The sequence below is a fragment of the Loxodonta africana genome, chromosome 27, assembly GCF_030014295.1.
Source record: "Loxodonta africana isolate mLoxAfr1 chromosome 27, mLoxAfr1.hap2, whole genome shotgun sequence".
NCBI lineage: Eukaryota > Metazoa > Chordata > Mammalia > Proboscidea > Elephantidae > Loxodonta > Loxodonta africana.
The window spans coordinates 25,187,669-25,214,754 of NC_087368.1; the positions used below are offsets into that span (position 1 = coordinate 25,187,669).

The 27,086-nt window shown below is 43.2% G+C and overlaps 2 protein-coding genes across 3 annotated transcripts in view; one reads left to right on the plus strand and one right to left on the minus strand.

Moving 5' to 3' along the window:
• NGLY1 (N-glycanase 1) overlaps positions 1–8,085 on the minus strand; it is a 65,202-nt gene extending 57,117 nt beyond the window's left edge. For both annotated transcript variants that reach the window (XM_010595547.2, XM_003415725.4), the window contains exon 1: positions 7,914–8,085. In XM_010595547.2, coding sequence (XP_010593849.2) covers positions 7,914–8,044 — 131 coding nt within the window. In that variant the 5' untranslated portion in view covers positions 8,045–8,085. The remainder of the gene's footprint in view (positions 1–7,913) is intronic.
• Positions 8,086–14,827: 6,742 nt separating this feature from the next.
• OXSM (3-oxoacyl-ACP synthase, mitochondrial) lies at positions 14,828–25,211 on the plus strand. The gene is made up of 3 exons (XM_010595546.2): positions 14,828–14,885; positions 15,929–16,936; positions 19,171–25,211. Exons 2-3 carry the CDS (start codon positions 15,960–15,962, stop codon positions 19,571–19,573), a joined length of 1,380 nt encoding a protein of 459 aa, XP_010593848.2. The 5' UTR covers positions 14,828–14,885; positions 15,929–15,959; the 3' UTR covers positions 19,574–25,211.
• Positions 25,212–27,086: the final 1,875 nt, after the last annotated feature.

Here is a 27,086-nt window from a genome sequence, read left to right on the forward strand (position 1 = left end):
TTCGAAGCCTTCTGGGTTGCTAAAGTGAAAAAAATCAATGAAGTTCCAGGCAGGGGACAGAAGATTTTGTCTGTTTTGTTCTGATGGATCCTCATCAACCTCTGCGATGTGCCTGGCACGCCCTAGGTAGTTAATGAATATTTGTGAAATGAATGAATAAGAGAAACTAGGAACCTAGACAAAAAATGGATCTTAGATTTCTGACAAATATGAACCTATGTATACTTTCATTGTTACATGATTTTCTTCCCTATACCAATGACTATTTTTACTGTAAGTTGGGTTTCAGCTCAAGACATATTTTTGACATAACAAATATGGTAATGAAAGAAAATGAAGACATGAAGTTATTTCATCATGATACAGATTTTAGATAGTATATCTGGGATGAGTTACGAGCATATTAAAAGCATCAATTTGTGATTTTTAATGACCTTGATAAATCAAAAAAGTCAGAAATAAAATTATATAGGAATAAGATAATCACTTTTTTTTTTTTAAACTGTGCTTTAGGCAAAAGCTCACAGCTCAGGCTAATTTCGCATTCAAAAATTTATACACATATTCTTTTGTGACATTAGTTGGAATCCCCACAATGTGACAGCACACTCCCCTTTGCTACCCCGGGTTTCCTGTGCCCATTCGATCAGTTCCTGTCCCTTCCTGCCTTCTCGTTTTGCTTTTGGCCAAGAGCTGCCCAGTTGGTCTCGTATGTCTGACTGAACTAAGAAGCACATTCCTCAGGTGTATTATTTTTTGTTTTACAGTCCTGCCTAATCTTTGTCTGAAGAGTGGGCTTTGGAAATGGTTTCAGTTCTGGGTTAGCAGAGTATCTGGGGCCACAGTTTCGGGGGTTCCTCCAGTCTCTGTCAGACCGTTAAGTCTGTTTTTTTTCCATGAATTTGAATTCTGTCCTACATTTTTCTCCTGCTCTGTCCCGGATTCTCTGTTGTGTTCCTTGTCAGGACGGTCATGGGTGGTAGCTGGGCACCATCTAGTTCTTCTGGTCTCAGGCTGATGGAGTCTCTGGTATATGTAGTCCTTTAGGCTAGTATTTTCCTTGTGCCTTTGGTTCTCTTCATTCTCCTTTACTCCAAGTGGAAGGGTACCAATTGATGTATCTTAGATGGCCACTCGCAAGCTTTTAAGGCCCCAGGTGGCACTCAACAAAGTGGGATGCTGAACATTTTCTTTATAAACTATGTTATGCCAACTGACCTAAATGTCCCCTGAAACTATGGTCCCCAAGCCCCAGCCCCAGCTACTCTGTCCCTCAAAGTGTTTGGATGTGTCCAGGAAACTTCTTTGCTTTTGCTTTGGTCCAGTTGTGCTGGATTCCGTATTGTACATTGTACTTCCCTTCACGGTACTTGATCCTTGTCTACTATCTAGTTAGTGGCTTCCCCTTCTCTTCCCTCTCCACCCTCATAACCATCAAAAAATGCTTTTTTCTGTGTTTAAATCTTTTCTTGAGTTGTTATAACAGTGGTCTCATACAATATCTGTCGTTTTGTGACTGACTTATTTCACTCAGCATTCGTTCATGTTGTGATATGCTTCTCAGCTTCGCTATTTTTTTTTATTGTTACATAGAATTCCACTGTAATAACAGAATTTTTAACTTTAGAACACAGTCTAGGATCACTAGTACCTTTCATATTAGATACCGACTGCCTTAAAATTGTAGTGATTTCCACAAACACTATGTTAAGAAGAATTCTGAGGCTGTGTCAGGGTCAATTTTGTATCAATTATCCTACTTCCTTTCTAATCCTCTAATCAATACCCATTTTATAAATAAATATATACACATTCACAAAACGTATGTATATATATACATATCATATATAAAATGTAATATAGCATATAATAACATATTATACATATTATGTATATATTGTGTATATATATATATATACACACACACATATATAAGTATTTATCAGTCACACAAACACTTTTGGATATTTCTCCTTATGCAATTGTTACTGGTTCTCTCTTTTAAGGGCTGTTTTCCTACACATTTCCATTTCTCTGTCATTTGATTTTCCTTTACCATCCCCTTCAATTTTTAAACATTTTTATTTTTCAGCAGTGCATTCCTATGTAGTAAATGTGTTCTCTTCCCCCTTTTTTAATCACTTAAACAAACAAAAAACCCTAGTAAATTATAAAATAATCCTACATTTACCAAAGCTAGTTATAGATAAACAAGACATCTTTTTATTATGCTCAACACATTCCATGGGGTGATGAACATGTCGGTAACACTGGGATGATATACCTTCCTGGTGCAAAAGTACTTTAGTTATTTTAATCTACTTTTTCACCAAGAGTTTCCAGATCCCCACATGATCAGAGACTTTCATGGACTTAATTTCCCAGTTTTTATATTATTCACCTCTATTTCTTCAATATTACCTTTCTTCTATTTCGCCACAGTTTAAAAATTCTAATTATAGAACTTACACTAACCAGTTGTCATGGAGTCAATCCTGACTCATGGTGACCCCACGTGTGTTAGAGTAGAACTATGTCCCACAGGGTTTTCAACGGCTGATTTTTTTTTTTTATTGTGCTTTAACTGAGAGTTTACAAGTCAGTCTCTCACACAAAAACTTATGTACACCTTGCTGCATACTCCCAATTGCTCTCCCCCCTAATAAGACAGCCCACTCCCTCCCTCCACTCTCTCTTCTCATGCCCATTTCACCAGCTTCTAACCCCTTCTACCCTCTCATCTCCCCTCCATGCAGGAGATTCCAACATAGTCTCAAGTGTCCACCTGATCCAAGAAGCTCACTCCTCACCAGCATCCCTCTCCAACCCATTGTCCAGTCCAATCCATGTCTGAAGAGTTGGCTTTGGGAATGGTTCCTGTCCTGGGCCAACAGAAGGTCTGGGGGCCATGACCACTGGGATCCTTCTAGTCTCAGTCAGACCTCAATGGCTGATTTTTTGGAAGTAGATCACCAGCCTTTTCTTCTGAAGTACCTCTGGGTGGGCTCGAACCTCCAACCTTTGGTTAGCAGCTGAGAGCCATTAACCGTTTGTACCACCCAGGAACCCCAAAACTTATACTAGTTATTCTGATATAGTTTGTTGTTTTGAAACATGTTTTCATGTAACTCTTGACATAGCTTCTCTGCTATAGGCTTTGCATAGATTTTCCTCAAGTCTAGTGAGCAATTTTCTATCTTTTATAACACCTCTGGCCTTCATGTATCATTTACCTGCTTTTCTCACTAAAAGCACATGGCAAACGGTGTCCAGAAATGACAAAGATGTCTAATTTTACAAATCCTATCTTTCCCTTATTAAATATAATGCTGGGCAGAACTGCCATGGCCTTGAACACTGACTGATGGCAAAGGTCCACCTGAAGTCCTCAAACGTATTGGAGAATATGGTTGCAGGGCCATGAGACCCCATCAGATCGGGCTTGGAAAAGTGCCACAAAAACATGTTCTTCATCTCTAGTGCTTCAGTGTCACCTCAGTGTGCCCACTGTGTTGAGCTCCTTACTGTTTCCCTCATCCTGCAGTGTCTAAAGTACCATTAAGGAATGCTTTCACTTTTTCCTTAATCTTCTTCCATTAGCTCTTCTTCTCTGCAGACTTTTCTCGAATGTTTTGCTATGACTCTTTGGTGTGTTTTATCTCTGCTGCTTTTGAACTATTTCTGCAACTTGTAATATTTATATTGCTTGTTAGCAATAATTTTGTACCTTTGCCTGAAACCTTTTTTGGTTGTTGGATGACAGGGTTGGACGGCTGCGGTCTTGGAAGGGCAGCGAAATTTCTCGTATCTCACTCAACCATCACTTTGAACACATTTTGGCGTCTTCCTAATTATCTTACCTCCACAGTTATCTACCAAATTGGTTAATTTACAGAAAGTTTGTCTTTGTTTTTACAAAAGAATGGTAGCAGAGTTGTGCTCTTCACTTTAAAAGTCATAACCTACCATATTTCTACCACTTTAAGACATAATTGTAGGCCTCCAACTGAAGTAGCAGCATCTCCAAAAAAAAAAAACCTTCTATGCTCCCATCTATTTCAAAATACATCCTAATTTCAGAAATATTGAGAATATATCGATCGTTTACTAGCCCTCTTCCTTTTTAGAACGCCTAACCTCAGAAAGAGCTTACATAAACGCAAACTTAGTAGATAAGTACGTACTGCAATCTCGTATTTTTACGACTAAGCACAAAAGTTGCTTTGTAGATCATTTAAAAGGTTATTTCTAGTCCTAAAAATCAGCTTATTCTGATACACCTAGATTTTTCAATAACATCGATCTGCCTCAAGAAATATGTACATTTGATCCAGCTTACGGGCCCTGGTGGTGCAGTGGTTAAAGTGCTCTGCTGCCAACCGAAAGGCCGGTAGTTGGAACCCACGAGCTGCTCCACGGGAGAAAGATGTGGCAGTCTGCTTCTGTAAAAGTTACAACCTTGGAAACCCTATGGGGCTGCTCTACTCTATCCTGTGTGGTTGTTATAAGTTGGAATCAACTCGATGGCACCAGCTTTTTTTGTTTTGGTTTAATCCAAAGCTTTCAGCCAGTTCATTCAAGTTCAAACCCCTGCTGAGAATTTACATTTCTACCCCAGATATACTGAATCAGAACCTACATTCTACAAGACCCTGCCCCTCCCCCGGATTCTGATTCAGTATATCTGGGGGTGGAAATGAAAACTCTCAGCAGGGGTTCAAACCCAAATGAACCAGTTCAAATCCCTGGTTTAATATAGTTTAACAGGAAAAACTGAATAACAGCAATAGACGGTATCACCAGCAATTACCTATGATGTGGCAGGTCCTTTATTTATCTCTATATTGTGCAACAGTCCTATAATGTAGGTATTTTCTGCCCTTTTACAAATGACAAAACTGAAGCCCAAAGAGTTTACATAAATTGCCTATAACCACACTTTTATGAAACTGTTGACTGGGATTTAAACTGACTGGTCCTATTATAAAGCTTATACCCCTTACACTACACAAGCTGCCCACAAAGTTACCAGTCTCCGAGTAAACTACCCTCTCCCAATTTCTCCAGGTGTCAACCATAACCCAGATTAGAAACCTGAAGTTATTTTTGATTATTTAGTCTCTCCTCCCTGCCCCCCATCAGTTCCTCTCCTCCATCACCAGTTCTGCTCCCCCCATTCAGTCAGGAAGACTTGTCAATCCCTGCCTACAATATAGTTCTCTCATTTCCATCCGCTCTGATGCTTATGACGACCGCAGTAGTTTCACAACGGAAATCCACGCTTTGTTTCACACTATTATTTACCTGTAACTCTTCTGTTATGCTTCTTTTGGACTCTAGAAAACACAAATGCTTTCTCTTAATCTTTTGTGTCAAATATAAGGTCTTCACTGGTCCATTGACTTCTCAAGGTCCAACCTTATCAAACCTGGCCTGTGTTAGGTCCCACTGCTATCTCCTCACATAAATATAAATGTGCTTAAACACTGTCTTGGAATTGTTCTCTAGATTTTATGCTCTGGTTATTTTCCATACCTGTGCCTTTCTCTCAAATAGATGTATATTTTTTGAAGGAAGAAACCAGGTACTACTCTTGGCCCTTCCCAATCATACCCAGTTGTGAATCAATAATTGTGTGCACTTTGCAAAGGAAATTCGTGGAAAATCTAATGTATTGTTTAAAGAATGAATGCAGCAAATTATCGAAGGAACTCATGTGGAATGATAGAGAAATGCTGTTACAGGCTTTTGTGGAAGCGGGTATTATAGAGAACAGCTTGTCTCTGTAAGTCAATGGCCTGAAAAAGAGGTAAAAGATCCAAACTAACGGAATCTGGGGATTCAAATTAACACATATTTTATTCTGTAAGTTCATTAGATTTATGATTGGTATTTGGGGAGAAGGATAAACGTCACTTGAGGCAGACATTTTAAAAAACTTAATCAAAAGTAGTCTTTTCACTTGAAATTCAATGTGTACAGTGGCAAATATCACTGCTTAAAAAAAAAAAAAAAAACGAATAAAATTCATGTTTCAGCTCTTGCTCTCCCCTGAAGCAGGAGTGAGGGTCATCAAGATGAGAAGACATATAGTTCCTTGCCTCTAACACTAGTGGATTTCCCCAAACCACACACACAAAAAAAGCAACAGAAAAACCTGGATTTCTCCATTCTCAAATACTTTCAATTAGCAGATCTCTATTGTTGCTTGACTGGGGACCAAAAAAGAATCCGGAGCTTTTCCGTTTAGAGGTTAGGAAGACACTGGGCTTGGATAGGAAAGAAAAGATGGTTTTTCCTCCTGACGCCTGAAGGGATTTGAATTCTAAGAATTTGATGACAGGGGTACTACTATCTTAACTAAAAAGGACAGTTTCTTTTCTTACCATCTTTTTATAGGAGTTCCAGATGCCTAATTCCCTTTATAAATAAGAAGCAAACAAACAAAAAAAGCAACAGGAAAGAAAAGCCTTTAAGAGGAGAAACCTAAGCCACAGTAAAGACTATAACTTGAACCTACAGCATGCCAAGTCTCTTCCAGGGGTTTGGTTAACATTCATAATGATGATTATGATGCCAAAAGTCATTATTTGCATGCAGGGGGTTTCCTTCCTCAAAGTACCTTGATCTCAGCATTTTTGGTTTCACAGAATCGAAACCTAGTGAGTCCTCACTACAAGGCCACCACCCTTTTCGGATTAACCCTGTGCCATTGAGTCCATTCTGATTCATAGTGACCCTGCAGGACAGAGAACTGCCCCCTAGGGTTTCTTGGTGTGGTTTAAATAGTTTGGTGGCTTTTCAGGCAGGAGGCCCAGCTGATGGGCTGTGAAAAACCCAGCCTCTCCAGTTCATTCATGCAGAGCCCACTGGCATCCTTCTGCTCTGAATAGCTCTAAGACCTCTCAGTGAGGTGAGTTGGGAAGGTATCACAGAGGAGGAAGGCGGTCCCTAGACAGGTCACGATTCTGTAGCTGTAAACAGTGCACATAGTGTACCCCTCAGAATATCTGGCACATAATAAGGGCTCAATGCAATTTCCCTAAACACCTTTAAAATCATTAACATTACCTAAATGAACAGTATTATTACTGCCATGGATTAAACACTGCACTTGTAACTAATGTCTCTAAAATTGGGTCACAGAAAATCTATAGCCTTGAAACGAAGAGCAACTCGTTTTTAGATTTCATGCCAACTTGCCTCCCCATTCCTAAAACGTCAGCTCTAGACGTGTACTTTTACTCACAGGTGAATGAAACAAATCACTCCTATCCTTCACCAATTCTTACTTATTTAGGGAGTCATACTGAAAAGTAGAATTCAGATATTGATGTGATAAGTGTAACTTTACAATAATATGGTTAATAATGTTTCAACCAACAAAAATGGCCAAAAAAAAAAAAAAACTCTTAAAATTAAACACGAAACTTCAGTAGTATGCTTTAGGATATCTACGAAGCGTTGGGAAGAAAACACCAGGCTGTCAATGACTAACTTCTGATAAGCAGGTGTGTATTTAAGCCGCCCTGCTCCGAGGAGTCCACGTAGCGGACACGGAAGCGCAATTACTGTTTCTATCTTGGCATTTAAGACAGTTAGTTAAACACCCGAGTGAGAAGCAAGTGCCTGGGCGCGCCCCGCCGCCTTGCCCCAACCGGGGACCTCCAGCGCACCCCGGTGCACTCCGATCTCAGGTGCCAAGTCACACATGCAAAGGGAACTTCCTCTTTTCGGGCACGATGGGGCCTGTGCGGTCCCGGGGCCCCGGCCTGCGGGCTCCTGTGCGGCGCCACCCCCAGGCCAGGTCCCCCCGGTCCCCGCCGCCCTCCGAGACCGGGTCGGGCGCCCCCAGACCCGCGCCGAGCGGGCGCGGCGCCCCGGCCGCCCCGGCGCTCCCGCCCGCCGCGCACCTGAGGATGTTGTCCGCGTAGGTGAGCAGCAGCTTGGAGGCCTCCAGAAAGGTCTCCGGGCTGTTCTGGCAGAGCTCAGCCACGGCCGGGGACGGGGAGCCCGAGGAGCTGCCCAGGGCCGCAGCCGCCATGCTGGAGCAGCCGCGGCGACACCGCCCCTCGCGCGCCGCGTCCGGCAACTGAGCAGGCGCCTCGGGGCGCGGCAGCCACTGCAGCCGGCGGGGGGCGTCGCTGGGGGTGGGGTGGGGTCGGCGGTCGGGGGCGGGGGCAGGTCAGGGGGCGGGCCCTCGGTCAGGGGCGGGGTCTCGGCCACGGGGCGGGGCCTCGGTCAGGAGGAGAGGAGGAGGCTGGCCGTGGGGGACAGGGATGCCCAGGTGCTGGCCTGTCCTTCGAAGAAACAGCGGTTTCTGGGAGCCTTAAGGACCGTCTGAATTCATCCAGACACGCGGGTGAGAAAACCCCGTTTATCTCCACCCAGCCTCGCCCAATGAAACAGTCTTCCAGCCTCTTGCTAGCAGATTGTCAGCCCCTACCTGATAGAGATGGATGAAAGCCCCCGGAGGGAAGGAACCACAGACGTTCAGTCAAACTCATGTTTCTGTTTTCCAATACAGTGGTTCCTTTTAGAATTAGGCGAGTGATTGAAAATTTCTTACATATATCCCTGCTCAGATAGTATGATAATGCTGTATGAGAGAGCTTTTCAAACGGCTATGACCCATTAGTAGGTTGTAGACTCCACTTACTGTGTGGTGAGCGGCATAAAAAGCACACACAATAACAGCAAAATAGCATAGGATGGAGGTGGGGAAGGAAGAGAATAAAATTATGCATCCCACCCACTAAGGGTAAATATTGTTTTGTGACTTTTGTTTCGCAAATAAATCATGTGCCATTTAGCCCTGGTAGAATTCGCACCCTTAACCTCTTTAATCCAGCATCTGCCCCATCGCGCCATGGAGAGTGTGTTTATCAGTATTAAAAATGGCTTCCTTAATTGCAGAAATTTCTTTCTAAACCTCAGCAAATATTTTTCCTGACCTTATGTGTGTTCTTTTTTTCTTGAAAACTTTGTTTAATGGAAAACTTTTCAGACACAAAGAACCCTTATCTGCAAAAACATTCCTATGTTGATTTCTATCTGGGGCATGGAATGGAACGCATAAATATCAGTATCTGTAGTAGCTATGCTACTAGTAAGCTACCCGTAATGTCCTTTATAGTTATGCTTTCAAAGGCGCTGTGAACTCAGTATATAAAACATAGTGGAGTATCCATGAGAAATCTAAATGCTATTACCATTTATTTTGAAGTTTCATACCATCATACATAAGCACTAGCTTGTAGATCCTAAAGTTCCCTTTAACTCAGTGGCTCTTAATGACCTTATGTTTTTAAGATAAGTTATTTGCCCAAGTCGTGATGCTTTATGGAATTTGCTTTTAAGATTTGAACTTTTCTTCCAGTTTGAGTCAGACCTTGAGCTATGCTCTTCAATTATCATTCATCTGCCAGATAACACAAGTTTTTACTAAATAAGTTTTTGAACTAGTTTCCAAGAATAGTGTATTTAACAGGTTAGCTGCTGAAACTAAAAATTTCAGTGGCTTAATACGAGAGAAATTTCTTGCGCTTGTAACACTGAAGGCAGGTATCAGCGGTCAGCTTTCCCACATGTATTGATTCAGAGACCCAGGCTCCTTTGATCCCTTGGAGCAGAGGTGAATGTTTTCTGTAAAGGACTAGATAGTAAATGTTTTAGGCTTTGTGGGCCCTGTGGTCTCTGTGGCAAAAATTTAACCCTTTCGTGCCCAGCAGTACATATTGTGACCATGAATTTTTTAGCCTCTGGGGTTTATTGGGAAGCCTCTGTACCACTGACTGTGTGTGCTGCTCCAAGGCAGGGGCCATTATGTCTGTTTGAAACCAGAGAGATGGGTGTGCAATGCTAATTACAGTTTTTACATGGTTATTGTATGAGGGCTCTGAATTTTTGGTAGGAAAAATAGAAATTTTGTAAGTTTTTATTTGTTGTACATACGTACCCATAGATCCCAGTGGGGACTCTGGGGTATAATTAGTGGCACTTCATATGTCCCACTAAGCACTTAGGGTAGGCTCATGGGAGAGGGCAACAACAAAAAAATCCATACTACCTACCAAAAATACAGACACACTCGAGGGTTCAGCATGCTTCCATTAATGAAAACACAGGCTATCAACAAAAAAATCAAAGCAGAAAGGGTTGGGTCACCAAAGCATTCATTCCGCCTCCGCAGTTGCAGTCTAACAGACGAGACTTAACATGAGTGGGCCCGGCTGTGTCCCGATGAACCTTTATTTACGAAAATAGGCAGCCTGTTAGATTTGGCCTGCAAGAGTAGTTTGCTAACTTCTGCAAAAGGAAGGCGCACATCTACTTCTTAAACACGTGGACTCAGAAATGACATACGGTATTTTTTTCCCCCATACGATTGGCAAGAATGAGGGTCCATCTAGGTAAAAGTGGAGACTGGGAAATGTAGTCCCTAGCTGGACATGGCACTTGTCAAGACCCTACATGATTGAAGGTGGGGGGAAGAGGGTTGGGGTTATAGCTGTCTCTAACACAAATGGTATCCCCCTTAATTTGGGTTTCTTTTTTCCATTAGCACATTAATTCATCCTGATAATCATTGTATGAGATTATTATGGTTTGAGGAACCCTCGAGGCGCAGTAGTTAAACCGCTAGGCTGTTAACTGAAAGGTCAGCGATTTGAACCCACTGGCCACTCTGCTGGAGAGATGTGACAGTCTGCTTCCGCAAAGATTTACAGCCTTGGAAACCCTATGGGGCCATTCTATTCTGTCCTATAGGTTTGCTATGAGTCGGAATCAACTCCACAGCAGTGGGTTTGGTTTTAGATGTAGTGATTTATGTTTTTGTTGCTTGTTTTAATAACAGGAGGCCTGGCAAACAAAATCTAAGGAAACCCGCTATACACAAAACAGCAAAGTGGAAGTACTCTGGAATTGAAGCAAGGGAGGGATGGGCCCAGAATGCTGTCAGCCTAGCCTCCCCCTTGACGGAAAAAATGGCCATGGGAAACCTCTTGGGGACAGGAAACCACAGTGTGAAAACCTATGCAATTGCATTATGATTATGACAAAGATGCACAGTCCATAAAATCATAAAAATAACCATTTCCAAATCTATTTTGTAAATTGTTTAATTTACTCAAAATTACTTGAAATTTAATTTCTTCCAACCTTAATTCTTTACCAACCCTTCTCTTAAAGTTTTTAAGTACATTACAAGCTCTTACATACCCCCATTTATGAAGCTATTAAAGGAATTCACCATAGTAAGGGAATTTGTCTCATTCTTTTCCCTGTCCACTTTTCCTACTTGAGTCAAGTTGAAGGTATGTTGATTCTTCAGTTTCCTTTTGAAAAGTTGAAGATACTAAGCTACTCTTAATGTCTTTATACCCACCATTGTTTCAAACAACTAAAGGATGTTCTAGTATTAAATAAGCATTGAACTTCCTGTTCGTTTACTTTTTTTTTTTTTGGCTCCAAAATAATGAATTTTCTTCAGGATTCCAGATCTAAAAAGAATAACATCTTTAAAGTTGACACATGGTGGCACTATTCTTAAATGGAATAGGAAAAAAAAAATAATAACCCAATTATTTTTGGCTGAAGGGTGAGCCTCAGGAATGACTTTATTACTGAGCTAATAAGGGTGTCCGCGGGCCATACTCTCTGAGTTTCTCCAGTCTCTGTCAGACGAGTAAGTCTGATTTTTTGGGGGAGAGGGGGAGAGGGGAGGGCTGGAATTTCGTTGTACACTTTTCTCCAGCTCTGTCCGGGACCCTCTTTTGTGGTCTCTGTCGGAGCACTTGGTAGTGGTAGCCGGGCATCATCCGGTTGCGCTGGACTCAGTCTGGTAGAGGTTGTGGAACTTGTGGTCCATTAGTCCTTTGGACTAATCTTTCAGTTCAGGGCCTCTTTATCTACTGTCCTGTCGAGTACAACATTGTCCTAACTCTCCTCCCTGTCTGAATTCCCACATCTCTCCAATCCACCCTCCATACTGCTTCAACAGTGATCTTTCTAAAGCACACATCTGACCATGTTATTCTCCTGGTAAAGAATTCTCAGTGGCTACCCTTTGCCCACACTCTGAAGTCAAGTGGTGTCTGGAGCCAGGCAGGTAACTTACATTTGTGAAGTGGCCTTGTTCAAGACAAAAAGGAGTAGCAGAGACTATGGTGAAGGGTATGGGAGAATTCGCCATGTTCTTCCTCGAGGAATTTAGATTCAATAAAAGAACGTTGCACTTCGGATTAGACCAAGGCTGCCAGCATTTGATCTCTGGCCTACAGGATCAAATCCAAAGTCTTCGGTGTCATACCTACAACTTTTTGTGATCCAGCCCCTGCTTTACTCTCATGCCTTTTTATGGATTTGTCCCACAACAAAAATCCAATGTTGGCCAGATTGGACAGTTTGTGTAAGATACCATGATAATTCATGCCTCCAGGCCTTGGTGCTACTCTCTCTGCCAGGATGTCCTTCCCCATTCTATTCTTCTGATTCTGAATCATAGCGACCCTATAGGACAGAAGAGAACTGCCCCATAGGGTTTCCAAGGAACTGCTGGTGGATTCAAACTGCTGACCCTCTGGTTAGCAGCCCAGCTCTTAACCACCGCACCACCAAAGCTCCTTCTTCAAACTAGCTTCTAATTATTTCCAAGATGCAGCTCAAGGATGATTTCTTTGTAACTGGAGCCTTTGCTGACTTCCCAAGGTAGCAACGACCTCATTGCTCCCTTCGTGTCTTATCCGGACTTCTGTTATAGCACCTGTTTCAGTAGTTTGCACATACTTGTTTGCCATGGCTGTCTCCGTCTACTAGACCATGAACTTCTTGAAAGCAAGAACCTATTTATTTAAAGATTTTGTGGTACCCTGTTCATTTTTGTACCCTAGCCTCTACATATAATAGGAGGAAAATAAGTGTTTGTTAAAGAAAAGAAAGTGCGAGCCTCTAAATTAGTAGTTCTCAAACTTTACCAGCACAGGAGAAAAGTTAGGGTTAATCAAGAGATAGTTAAGATCAGTTTGCTGGGTGGAAAGTTTACATAATAGAGCGTGGGAGCTATCTATGGAAAGATAGTTTTAAATGAATTTAAGGTTAACCCAGCAAGTCTGAACAGGAAAGTTGCTATGGTAAGTGGGGCCCTTTTAAACATTCTGGTATAAGAAAACACCATGGTATTGCAGCAAAATGACACTAAGTCATATGTGAGATTATATGGGAATATCATAAAATTCCCACCCCATTTCAAATCAAAGGAAAAGAGAATAAGAAATAAAATGAAATGACTTTTTGTTTCTTTGTACTTTTCTAAAAGACTTTAACTTGTCACTTCTTGTCCAAGGGGATTTTGTGATAAAAGAAAAATGAAACATTCAACACATATTAAAAACATGCCTCATATGAGTTTAGCTTTAGACAAAGAAAATATTACAGGTCTTTTCAATATTAATTTAGAATACTGTACAGCAAAGAAAAGCAGAGAGAAAATTTGGGTGCTTTTTACTCAACAGGTTTTAATTATAACTCTATGTGTTTAATTCCTCCTTAAGTAACTATTGCCATTGAATAGGGCCATCCTTTTTTTTTTTTTTTTAAAGAAGTGATTCAGTAGAATCTGAATCAAGGATTAGTCAAGGTGAAGCTGGGTTTCGCTGAACTATTTTGGATACAGCAGATATTCAACTCATTTAAATCCAAGACTAGCCCAGAAAAGCTAAGCTTGGCCCATACGCTTCTCCAGAGCTGAGAAAGATAGGCAGGACTCTATTCTGAAACAACTGTGCTTCAAACGCATTGCCCAGAAATAAATATAACTATGCCCAGGAGGTTCAGATGCAGATCACGTGGTCACTCCTTTACCTAAAGAAGAAAAAAGACACAAAACAAAACCCACGCCCGGGACAGCATGTGGGCAACTGATGGTCAATAAATACCATTTGCTGACTTACTACTTTTTTTATTTTCATTTTACATTCTCCCTTTATAGAGTCACAACCAGATTTGAGCAAACAAGGCTGGCTATTCGATTTTTCAGACACTTAAGAGTTCAGTGCTTCTATTCTTTTCTGTGCTTGTCAGGCATTTGGTGTGAAAGTTGGAGCTCTGCCCCAAATCAGACAAACAAGTTTTTAAAATTAAAAACTTTGTTATTATTAAAGTGCGTGATATGTTTATTATAGAAAAAGTAGTAAATAAGCTAAGCAAAAACAAGGGGGTGGGAACAATCTCATCACTATTATTGTACATCCTTCCAGACTTTTTTAAAAAACTTAAAAAAATGATATATATGGTCCTGTAACTTGTATCTCCCAACATACAATCTTAATATCTTCCCACATTAATATTATAAAATTGTTTTTAATGGCTGCATAGCATTTGCAAGTAGGTACCACAAAATACACAATTTCCGGATGTTGGGCATTTTGGTTAAAAAAGGTCTACCTTATTCACTCTTGTAAATAACTTCAGGAGGTACATTCCTGAGGCTACAATAATTCCCTTAATTCCTTCCCAGGATTACAGGAGAATACGAGGGTGTCCTTTCTCCAACATGAGAAAATTTGGGCTCTAACATCACAAAAGAGATCCCTTTTTGATGGGCGAACAAGCTATGTTATCCCATTAAATTGCACCCCCTTCGCTTATCTGCGAGTCACTGAGGTTCTGAAAAAGGTGTTTTTGCGAAGGTAACGCAGGCTCCTGCCACCTCCCTCGCTCTGACCTTAGCCAAGGTGACGCAGAAGAAGGACAACCGGCCGAGGCCGGCTCGGACGTGGCGCGAGCGTGCGTGCCTACGTAGTGCGTGCTTACGTAGGTGCGTGCACACGCTAGCGTCATCGGCGGGACGGCGGCTGCGCGGCCGGGAGCGAGGCCTGGGGAAGGTATCCGCCGCTTGCTACCCTCATCCCGCCGCCCCTCCACCACCAAGTCCAGCCGGGGTTAAGCCGTGTGAGGGGAGACCGAGGACCCAGGGCCGAGAATCTTTTCCTCTTCCGCCCTTTTGTGCGCACGCGCGTCCTTGTGGGGCGGGAGGGGGCGGGTGCTTGCGCGGCGGCACAGAAAGGGGCCACACCCCCTGGCTCTCGGCTCCTGGCTTTAGGGTCCTAACCTGTCCTTCCACAGGTGACCCAATCAGAGAAGTTTCTAGTGGCGTGGACACCCTCCCCTCCACCCCCCAGTCGTGAGCCCGTGTTTTCCGACGCTCAATTTTTTGTCCTCGGAGGCCCTACTGTTGAAGATCGATAAAGACCACTTACCCCCTACCTCAAAGACCAAAAAATTGAAACCCGTTGCCATCGAGTAGATGCTGACTCATAGCGACCCTATAGGACAGAGTAGAACTGTCTCATATGGCTGCTGGATTCAAACCGCCAGCCTTTTGGTTAGCAGCCGAGTTCCTAACCACTGCACCACCAGGGATCCTGAAATGTGTTTTCTGTGCCACTGATACCAGAGATGCTATTTAAAGAAATAAGGTCCCAGTAATCACCGAGAAAGGAACCTTTCCTGACGTCAACATCAGCTTGTTGTTGTTAGGTGCTGTCCAGCTATTCTATCTCATAGTGGTCCTAGGTCCAACAGAATGAGACACTGCCCAGCTCTGTGCCAACCCCACAATCCTAACATCAGCTTAAGGGTACCTTTATATTTTTCACTGTATAAATCCTTTGGCGAATTGAATGACTCATCAGTTCACCTCTTTGTCTTCAAATGATTTAGGGTACTTACAGTTTAAAAAGAGAATTAAGTCCAAACAAGTGGTTTCATAAAGAAGTATAAGTTAGAATTATGTAGCATTATTTCCCTCAGTTAATTAACAGCTCAAGACAAGCTCACAAAGAACATCTAAGAGGTTGTTGCTTAGGTCTTTAGGCTATTTTAAGCACTAGTGAGTAGCTCCTGGATGTGTTGTGGTCTGTTACAGGAATGTGTTTCTGATCATCTGAATTTCAGTCATGTCATACCACTTGCAAAATTTCCTAAAAATTACAAGCCATCATCTTCTGTATTCAAGATTATGCCAGCAGTTAAGAAGTAAAAGGTTTTTCGGAACTGTACCAACAACAGCCAGTTTGCGAAGGCGGGTTGTCATTACAGGCATTGGCTTGGTGACTCCTCTTGGTATGGGAACTCAACTGGTATGGGATCGTCTTATCCGAGGAGAAAGTGGAATCGTTTCATTGGTTGGTGAAGAGTATAAGAGTATTCCTTGCACTGTTGCTGCTTACGTGCCAAGAGGTTGTGATGAAGGTCAGTTCAATGAACAGAACTTTGTGTCCAAATCAGATATCAAGTCCATGTCTTCTCCCACCATCATGGCCATTGGTGCTGCGGAGTTAGCTCTGGAAGACTCAGGCTGGTGTCCTCAGTCAGAAGCTGATCAAGTGGCTACTGGTGTTGCAATTGGCATGGGAATGGTTCCTCTTGAAGTTGTTTCAGAAACTGCTTTGATGTTTCAGACAAAAGGCTACAATAAAGTCAGCCCATTCTTTGTCCCTAAAATTCTGGTCAATATGGCAGCGGGCCAGGTCAGCATTCGGTATAAGCTCAAGGGCCCCAATCATGCCGTCTCCACAGCCTGCACCACGGGAGCTCATGCTGTGGGAGATTCTTTTAGATTGATAGCCCATGGTGATGCTGATGTGATGGTGGCTGGAGGCACAGATTCTTGCATCAGCCCTTTATCTCTAGCTGGGTTTTCCAGAGCCCGGGCTCTGAGCATGAACTCGGATCCCAAGTTAGCCTGTCGACCGTTTCATCCAGAGAGAGATGGATTTGTGATGGGAGAAGGTGCCGCTGTGCTCGTGCTGGAGGAACATGGACATGCTGTTCAAAGAGGGGCCCGGATTTATGCAGAAATTTTGGGCTATGGACTGTCAGGTGATGCCACTCACATAACCGCCCCGGATCCTGGAGGAGAAGGTGCCTTAAGGTAAAGATTGCCTGGTTGTTCCCTTTAGAATAACACTTCAGATAAACCTGTCGCCATCGAGTAGATTCCAACTCGTAGCGACCTTCTAGGACAGCGCAGAACTGCCCCGTAGGGTTTCCAAGGAGTGACTGGTGGATTCGAACGGCCCACCTTTTGGTTAGCAGCCAAATACTTAACCCCCGCGCCCACATCTTTGTTGGAGTTCCAAAATAGGGATAATTATAGTAATAATTTATTATTAATTTATTTGGCTCTCTCGGTGTACAGTGTCTCTATTGTTTTTCCATTTTAGACTAAACAAAGTGTTTTTGAATTCTTTGCTTTAACGAGTTTGGAATATTTGAAAACACATAGACATCCTTATAAAAATTGGATTTTAGTCGGGGCCAGTAAAGTTGTGAAGAAGGCCATGTGCGACTTTGCCGACTTTTCATACATCCAGGTGTGCTTAACGAGCCGGTCAGAGTGCTCCCTTCTACTTCTCCTATTTGGACCTTCATCAGACTTGGACAATAAAGTCTGCCCTTTCTTTTTAACCTGTTTGTTCTCTCCCATTTCAATACATAGTTTTGCTCTTACTAAGTCGGAAACCCTGGTGGTGTGGTGGTTAAGTGCCATGGCTGCTAACCAAAGAGTCGGCAGTTTGAATCAGCCAGGCGCTCCATGGGGCAGTTCTACTCTGTCCTGTAGGGTCGCTATGAGTCGGAATTCACTCGATGGCACTGGGTTTGGTTTTTCTTACTAAGTCAGAACTTCTCAACCTTTAATGTGTGTACAGATCACCCAGAGATCATGACTCTTTAGGCTTCAGGCGGTGCCTGAGAGTCTGCATTTCTAACAGGATACTGATGCTGCTGTTCCAGGGACCGCACATTGAGAAGCAAGTTATTATTGTTGTAGAAGAGATTGGAAGTGAGTTCTGTTCAAAACAAAACAATTCATGATAATATGTTAGCTAACTAATAAGTGGAGCCCTTGTGGCGCAGTGCTGAGAGCTACGGCTGCTAACCAAAAGGTCTACAGTTCGAATCCACCAGCTAGTAAGTTAGCCTTCTCAGGTCATACTACATTTTAACTGGTAAAATTAACCAGGAGTCAGCAAATTTTTTCTATGAAGGGATAAATAGTAAATATTTTCAGCTTCATGGGCCCTAGGGTCTCAGGGGCAGCTAATCTGCCTTTGTAACACAAAAGTAGCCGTAAACAATAAGTGAGTGAGTGGGCTTGGCTGGGTTTCCACGAAGCTACTGAAACAGGCAGCTGGTCCAGCAATGGCTTACCAAACCCTGAATAATCTTTCTCCGCAGAGCGGCTGGTGGGTTCGAAACGCTGAGCTTTTGCCTAACAGCCAAGTGCTAAACCACTGCACCATCAGGGCTCCTCCCTGAGTTATACCTGTGAGTTTTAGTGAATAGTTGCTGGTGCTAGAATTGTCAAGCATAGTAACCAGCTAGTTGAAGAAATAGTTACTTTTAGAGAAACCTTTCAGCACATTACAAATTATATACTCAGCTGCCTCTTAGGAAATACATGCAGCCTGGAGATCAGGCATTAAAAAAACCAGGTGTTCGTATCCAAAAGCTTTCTAAGTTTCTTTCAGAGAGATTTTTTGGGTTTGAGGTTTTTTATTTTTTTTGTTTTGCCGGGGGTGGGGGGGCATGGCTTTGTACATCTTCATTTTAGGATTCTTATAGCCATCAGTAAAGAGAATTTTGAAAGGTTATTTGAAACACTGAAATAATAGCGTAAAAGCTTTAAGATTATTGGGAAAAATACTGAGTTTTCCATTTAAATGTGAAAGAGAAATGAAAAGTTATAAATTGTTTCCCACAGTTGAATCATTAACACCCCCCCACCCCAGCCCCGTTTCAGGGGGAAAAAAATTTTCCTAGAAGAAAAATTATTCTAGGCCTGAGTAAACATAACATTTTCCCTCAGGGAAAATGCTAGTTTAAATGAATGGAGATATTTGATGAGAAATGATAAAACCCGCATGCATATGTGTTTATTTCATGGCGAGGAGTCAGTTTGAAGTATTAGGTGTGACTCTCACTCCCATGCAGTTGGCATCCTAAGCCACAGGGCAGTCCGAGATGGGGTTCCGTTGCTAGAGTACAAGGCTCTTCCTCCAGTGCACTTGGAGACCTCTGTGGGATAAGCCGCACTGATAAAGGATCCCCTGTCAGAATTCAGCTTAGTTCTGATAAATTCGCTTTCTCTCCTTGTTTTACTAGGTGCATGGCTGCTGCTGTAAGAGATGCAGGTGTACGACCTGAAGAGATATCCTACGTCAACGCCCATGCTACTTCCACGCCTTTGGGAGATGCTGCGGAGAACAAAGCTATCAAACGTCTTTTCAGAGACCACGCTTATGCCCTTGCAGTGTCTTCAACTAAAGGGGCCACCGGACACCTGCTGGGAGCTGCCGGGGCGGTTGAGGTGGCTTTTACTGCGCTGGCTTGTTATTATCGAAAACTGCCACCTACTTTAAATCTCGATTGTACAGAACCAGAATTTGATCTCAATTATGTTCCACTAAAGACACAGGAATGGAACACTGAGAAAAGATGTATTGGGCTTACCAATTCCTTTGGTTTTGGTGGTACTAACGCAACGCTTTGTATTGCTGGCATGTAGAACAGCTCATTTGTAATTAACCATTTATTTTTTAAGGTTTTCAATTAATAAAATATTTTAGGTGAGGAAATAATGTGTATTTGTATAAATATATGTCAATGCCCAGGTATATTATCTGTTTCAGGGTTTCTCAGCCTTGACACTATTGTCAGTTTGGGCTAGATAATTCTTTGTTCAGGGGGTGGAGGGAGAGAGGTCTGTACAGTGCTTTGTAAGATATTTAGCAGTATCCCCAGCCTGTACCCACTAGATTCCAGTAACACATCTCCAGTTGTGGCAATAAAAAACATTTCTAGACTTTGAAAAATGTCCCCTGGGGGGCAAAAGCAGGTGTGAACCACTGATCTATGTTTTTCTTGTACTATAGGTCAAACAGGAGCCCCTGGGTGGCGCCAGTGGTGAAGCTTTTGATTCCTAGCAGAAAGGGTGGTGGTTCGAACCCACCCAGAGGCACTTCAAAAGACAAGCCTGGTGACCTGCTTCCGAAAAGTCACTGCCTTGAAAACCCTATGGAGCACATATGCGGTCACCATGCGTTGGAGTCAATTCGATGGCAACTAACAACAAATAGGTCAAACAACTCTCTATGAATACTTTTTGTTCCTTTCACTAGTATTCATTTATTGAGTAGCTAGTCTGTGCTAGGCAGGGCTGTTGCGTTGCATTCATGTAGGCACGTCATTCACTTATGTTATGCAGGGAGATAATACAATATAACCGTTTGCATCAATGATCAACATTCTTTGTGTATAGCTGTTTAGGAAGCACTGGATTTATGTACCTATGCCATGATCCAGCCCTTTTCATGTTATTTATACTGCTCTTTAGTAAATTAATGGAATTTTCCTAAACTCCCAAGCCACCAGCTCTTTGAAACAAGGAAGTGAAAATAGTTTGGCATTACTTTTTATGTTTATGGCTATGTCTCAGTCATGTAGTGCTGCTGTAACAGGAATACCACAAGTGGGTGGCTTTAAAAAACAAATTTATTCTCTCACTGCCTAGGAGGCTAGAAGTCTGAATTCAGGATGCCAGTTCCAGGCGAAAGCTTTCTCTTTCTATTGGCTCTGGGGGAAGGTCCTTATGAATCTTCCCTGGTCTAGGAGCGTCTCAGCCCAGGGACCCCAGGTCCAAAGGACACACTCCACTCTTGCTTGGTGGTATCAGGTCCCCTCTCCTCTCTGTTCAACTCTCTCTTTTATATCTCAAAAGAGATTGACTCAAAATACAACCTAATCCTGTAGAATGAGTCCTGCCTCATTAACATACCATCAAACCCACTGCCGTCGAGTTGATTGCAACTTATAGCGACCCCATAGGACAGAGTAGAACTACCCCATAGAGTTTCCAAGGAGCGCCTGGCGGATTCGAACTGCCGACCTTTTGGTTAGCAGCCGTAGCACTTAACCACTGTGCCACCAGGGTTTCCCCATATTAACGTAACTGGCTCTAATCCTGCCTCATTAACACTATACAAGTTAGGGTTTACAATATAGGATAATCACGTCAGGTCACAAATGGTGGACAACCACTCAATACTGGGAATCGTGGCCTAGACAAGTTGACACACATTTTTAGGGGCATGCAATTCAGTCCATAACCAGTGGAAACCTAGAGATTCATGCAGAAAAAAGTTTTTGGGAAGTGGAGCAGAAATGGCTGGTGACTCGATCCACATCTGCCTGGCCCAACCATACTGCAGTTATTGTAAACAGTTTTTGTGTGTGCTTCCAGCATCCTACCGTGAGTGCTGGTGGTTCTACTTTCCCACCTGCTTTCTCTAAAGTAAAGAGACTTCACCCTCAGCAGGCTGGAAGTGTTGTGAGGAGTAGAGGGGTACGTTCCCCAGAGACAGCACTCAACCAAGAAGGGATGGGATTTGGTGGATAAATGCCTCGGCGTCCTTTCAGAGGGATATTGGAGGTTCTACACAGCCTCGGAAACCCTGTGGAGCAGTTCTACTCTGTCCTGTAGTGTCGCTATGAGTCTGAATCACCTCGACGCAGTGGGTTTACACAGTTCCTCAGAGGGTCCCCAGTGAGATGGAGCTTCACTTGTCCACAGCAGTAACCAGCTCAAACATTCTCTTTACTGGCTTTTCCTCTCTGTCTCCCTTCCCTGATTTTTAATTGTGGTCCCAGGAATCACCTCTCAAATAAACCTCATTGTCCCAGGCTCTGCTTTCTGGGGACTCAAACTGAGGCAGGAAGTTGTAACGGGGGTTAATATATCAAAATGATAAAGTGAATAAGAGGATAAACAAACAGGATGTGTATCTGAAAAAGTGAAAAGGGTTCCCCACATTTTAATAGGCATGAAAATATTGTCTAGCCACTGATTTGATTATAGCACTTTATTTCCTATACCGCTAAGACTCTAGCCATGTGTTCACATAACTAAGTTGTGTGCTGTGGAGTCGATTCTGACTCATAGTGACCCTACAGGACAGGACAGAACTGCCCTGTAGGGTTTCCTAGGCTGTAATCTTCATGCAGGCAGATCACCAGGTCTTTTTTCACACAGAGTGACTGATAGGTTCAAACTGCAGACCTCTCAGTTAGCAGCCAAGTATTTAACCTTTGCGCCACCAGGGCTCCTTTCACAAAACTATTAAAAAAAAAAACAAAAACTGTTGCTGTTGAAATCTATTCCAACTCCTAACAACCCTATAGAGCAGAGTAGAACTGCTCCATAGGGCTTCCAGGGCTGTAATCTTTACAGAAGCAGACTGCCACATCTTTCTCTTGCAGAGTAGCTGGTGGGTTCGAACCGCGAAACTTTCAGTTTGCAGCTGAGCGCTTTAACCACCGTGCCACCAGCGCTCCCTCACTTAACCATAATCAGCTTTAATTCTCCTTGGCAACCATTCATTTGTTTAACTGAAATGTGTTGGGTGCCAACTCTGGGCCTGGTTTTATTCTGGTCACCATGGATAACGTGTCAGGGGAAGACTTCCTAAAGAAAGCTGAGGCCCTAAGGGTAAACAGATCTCAGCTAGATTAAGGCAGAAGGAAGGAAAGAGTGTTTCAGCCAGAGGGCAATAGAATGTGGTGAGGTCTGGACTCTGGATGTCATGTTACCGGAATAAGGGTTCTTTCACGTTTCTTGCCTCTCGCTGGTCAAGAATGAGCAGGTAAGGCACATAGTTTTCCACACGAGCAAAGCTTTATTGAAGAGGCTTGCAAGCGGAGACAAGGAGGGCCTAGAGCAACGCATATCCCAGTCTCACAGAACAAAAGAGGGGCCTTTTAAAAACAAAAGAGTTTTTAAAAGTTCTTGGGCTGGGAAAAGATTCATGTTTATTCATAGACAGACGGGGATATGTTACCTAAGGTGCGCGCACAGCAGCTTTCCAAGATGGCTCCTGTCCCAGAGGCCTCTGGGATTCGTAGCAGGGCTTATTATGGGGTGCCTGCCTGCGCAGTCTCTGGGCTCCTGCTGCAGCCCCTCACTGCCCCTGGTGGAAGGCCACACAGCGGTCACAGGTGGGTGTTCTGTGCATGTCCCTAGGCCTGGTTTTCTCGAGCTGCTTCTGAAGAGCAACTGTAAAGAATTTTGTTATTAAAGAAGTTGGCTATTTTTAGATACTTCGCTGCATTGTTCTGGAGAATGGCTTTATTTCTGCGCCCTGGCCCATTTCTTGATACTTGTTTGCAGAGTTGGGGGCCCCTCAGTTCCTTGTCTTAATAAGTCCCTATGTTCCATACCCAACCCCCTATTACCTCCCTGATAGTCTTCTTTTTCTTTTACTTGATTCTCCTCTAACTACACCAGTCTCTTTGCTATTTCTCCAACAGGCACCCTCAGATCTCAGGGCCTTTGCTCCCTATCTTAGAGAAAGCACTTGTACTAAACATAAATGCATATACTTGAGGTGGAGGGAGTAGGAGACAGACCCTGAAAATCTGGTGGAGGTTGCAAAGAACCTGACAAGTTTTGTTGAGGAATGAAGAGTGATGGAAAGCCATTTAAGGTTTGAGGTGGTGAGATGGCTTTGCAATGCATCAATTTGTCTAGGCTGAACTACATTTCCCTTAATTCTTTTCATTATGTTTCTGGTTAGGGTGGGTCACAAGAGTTTTTTTTTTTAATAATTTTTATTGTGCTTTAAGTGAAAGTTTACAAATCAAGTCAGTCTCTCACATATAAGCTTATATACACCTTACTCCATACTCCCACTTACTCTCTCCCTGAGTCAGCCCGCTTCCTCCTTCCAGTCTCTCCTTTCGTGACGGTTTTGCCAGTTTCTAACCCTCTCTACCCTCCTATCTCCCCTCCAGACAGGAGATGTCATCACAGTCTCAAGTGTCCACCTGATACAAGTAGCTCACTCTTCCTCAGCATCTCTGTCCAACCCATTGTCCAGTCCCTTCCATGCCTGATGAGTTGTCTTCAGGAATGGTTCCTGTCCTGAGCCAACAGAAGGTTTGGGGACCATGACCACTGGGATTCCTCTAGTCTCAGTCAGACCATTAAGTCTGGTCTTTTTGTGAGAATTTGGGGTCTGCATCCTACTGCTCTCCTGCTCCCTCAGGGGTTCTCTGTTGTGTTCCCTGTCAGGGCAGTCATCGGTTGTGGCCGGGCACCATCTAGTTCTTCTGGTCTCAGGATGATGTAAGTCTCTGGTTTATGTGGCCCTTTCTGTCCACAAGAGATTTTTATGGGAGATTTGGAGAGTAGAAGCGAAACGGCAGCAATTTTGTTGTTCACGCGTATTGCCGCTTCTCTGCCGGCTCACCTCATTGCTGTGAGGTGGCGGCTGAGCCCGTAACTGCTTCATCGGCCTCTGGATCTCCTTCAGTTTGTGACTGTGTGGCAGGTGTGTGCTCGGCTCCGTAATGACGAAGGGCCCAGCTTCTAGCCCCACGCCACCAAGGTTGGTGGCAATAAGAGCTGACAGGTTTAGTTCATCGTTCTAGCGTGCTACTGGAACTTTACATCCATCTTCCCTTCTCGACTGCCTGCTCTGTGGACTTCAAACTCCAGCATCAGAAGATAACAGGTGAACTTAACAGCCTTTAAACCGAACCAAACCTCTTGCCATCGAGTCGATTCTGCCTCACAGGGACCCTACAGAACACAGTAGAACTGCCCCATGGGGTTTCCAAGGAACAGCTGGTGGATTTGAACTGCCGAATTGTTTGGTTAGCAGCCGAGCTCTTAAGCACTGGGCCACCAGAGCTCCAATAATAGCCTTACAGAGACCATTTAACCAGCTTTCACAGCTACGTAAGGTCAGATTCGTATAACAAATATCTATCAATCATCTCTGTTAACTGTCATTATCTGTCTTAATGGTGCTGTTTCTCTTACTGAAGTGGTTCTGTTTCTCTGATTGAACCCTGAATGACGCAAATGAAAACGAATGGGAGTTCCTGGGGAGGGACATAATGACGTTTTATTTTAGATGCACCTATTTTAAGTATACACTTCAATGAATCTTGGAAAATGTATACACATGCAACGCAACCACCACCTGGCTCCGAATAACATTTCCATCATCCCCAAAATTCTCTCGTGCCTCTTTACAGTAAATCCCTCCAGCCCTAGACAATTGCTGAATAATTTTCCATCACACTAGATAAGATTTGCCTTTTCTAGAACTTTGTATAAACAGAGTCATACAGGATACTCTCTTTTGTGTCTGTCTTTTTTCACATGAATGTGTTTGAAATGTATTCTGTCTTATTGAGTGTGTCAATAATTCATTCTTTTACATTGCTAAAAATTTTTCCTTTTACAGTCAGTATAGATGCCCCGACTTTTGATCTGCCCTTTATCTGCATTCAGCTCATTTTATAACTTTATCTTTTAATTTATCTCTGTTATGTTTTGAAATGAAAATGTATTGCTTTTTGAACAGGAAAAAGAAAACAAACAAGGACTTAAAAATAGTGAAACTATGATAGCTTCTGAAGCTAAGAGTCCTTCCTTCCAAATCACAAATTTACAGGAGTGTAACAATTTTGCCTCTAAAATCTACTCCAAGTAGTCACTGCTCTTCATATCTACTGCTAGTATCGCTCACTAAACTATTGTAAGAGCCTTCTTTTTGGTCTGTCTGTTTTCACTCCACTGCATCCCAAATTCAGTTCATTCACTTTCTTCAGAATGGCCAGGTTGATCTTTTTACAGTTGCGGTACAGTGAATTGCCTAATGTGACCCTTTTAGCTATAGTCTTTGTGACTCCCACAAATGACTGGGTGGCAATATACAAATGAGGTGCTTGCGGCCCACCAAGGGAATTAGATAGCTTACCAGTAATGTAAATAGGTACATGGCACCCTTGTGGGGGTGGGACCATGCAAATAAGGTGTATGAAGCCCTAATGAGGGGCTTAAAGCGGGGTGGAGGGAGCTGTAATGCGGAAGACAGCTAGAGGCAGGGAGCAGCAGCAGCACAGAATGGCAGGAACCAGCTGACCAATGTGAGATGGCTTCAGTGAGCTTGCCAACCCACGGAGCTAAGGGATGTAACACTTGCCTGAGAAGGTCCCCAGCAGGGCCTGGGGGCAGCAACGCCCGGGCAGGACCCAGCGACAGAGGGTGAGAAGAAGCCGTCCTGGTGGAAGAACTGTATCCTGAGCCCTTCCTGATCCTGAATCTTACCTGTTACTTCCCTAATGAACCCCAAAACTGTGAGTATGGCCTGTGAGTTCTGTGAAACCATTGTGAAGAATTATCGACACAGCAGAGAAGCAGAGAGTGCTGTGGGAATCAGAATTGGTAAAAAGGTGGGAAGGTGGAGGCAGGTCAGACCTCCGCTTCATAGAAATCAGCCTTGGGTGAATGCTGATGGTGATTCTCTCTCCCACTGGAGAAGTTAAAGGTGGTCAGATCCCGCCCCCGTGCCATTTTTACAACGGAATAAATCAAATCATGTCATTTCCCTACTGAAAACCTTCCAATGATTTTTCATTTGACTTAGGGCCATTTTCAGACATTTACCCAAGGTCTACAGGACCCTGCATGATCTGACCCCCTACCTCTATCCTCAGCCTCATCTCATGGTGCTGGCATTCAAGCCATGCTGATCTTCCTTCTAGTCCTGGTGTACACCAAGCTCAGTCTCACCTGTGTGCTTGCTCTCCTCTAGGCCTAGAACACTTTTTTTTTTTTTTAATTGTGCTTTAGGTGAAAGTTTGCAAATGAAGTCAGTCTCTCATACAAAAATTTATACATACCTTGCTATGTACTCCTAGTTGTTCTCCCCCAATGAGACAGCACACTCCTTCTCTCCACCCTGTATTCCCTGTGTCCATTCAGCCAGCTTCTGTCCCCCTCTGCCTTCTCATCTCCCCTCCAGACAGGAGCTACCCACATAGTCTCATGTGTCTACTTGAGCCAAGAAGCTCACTCCTCACCGGTATCATTTTCTGTCTTAAAGTCAGTCCAATCCCTGTCTGAAGAGTTGGCTTTGGAACGGTTCCAGTCTTGTGGTAACAGAGGATCTGGGGACCATGACCTCTGGGGTCCTCCAGTCTCAGTCAGACCATGAAGTCTGGTCTTTTTA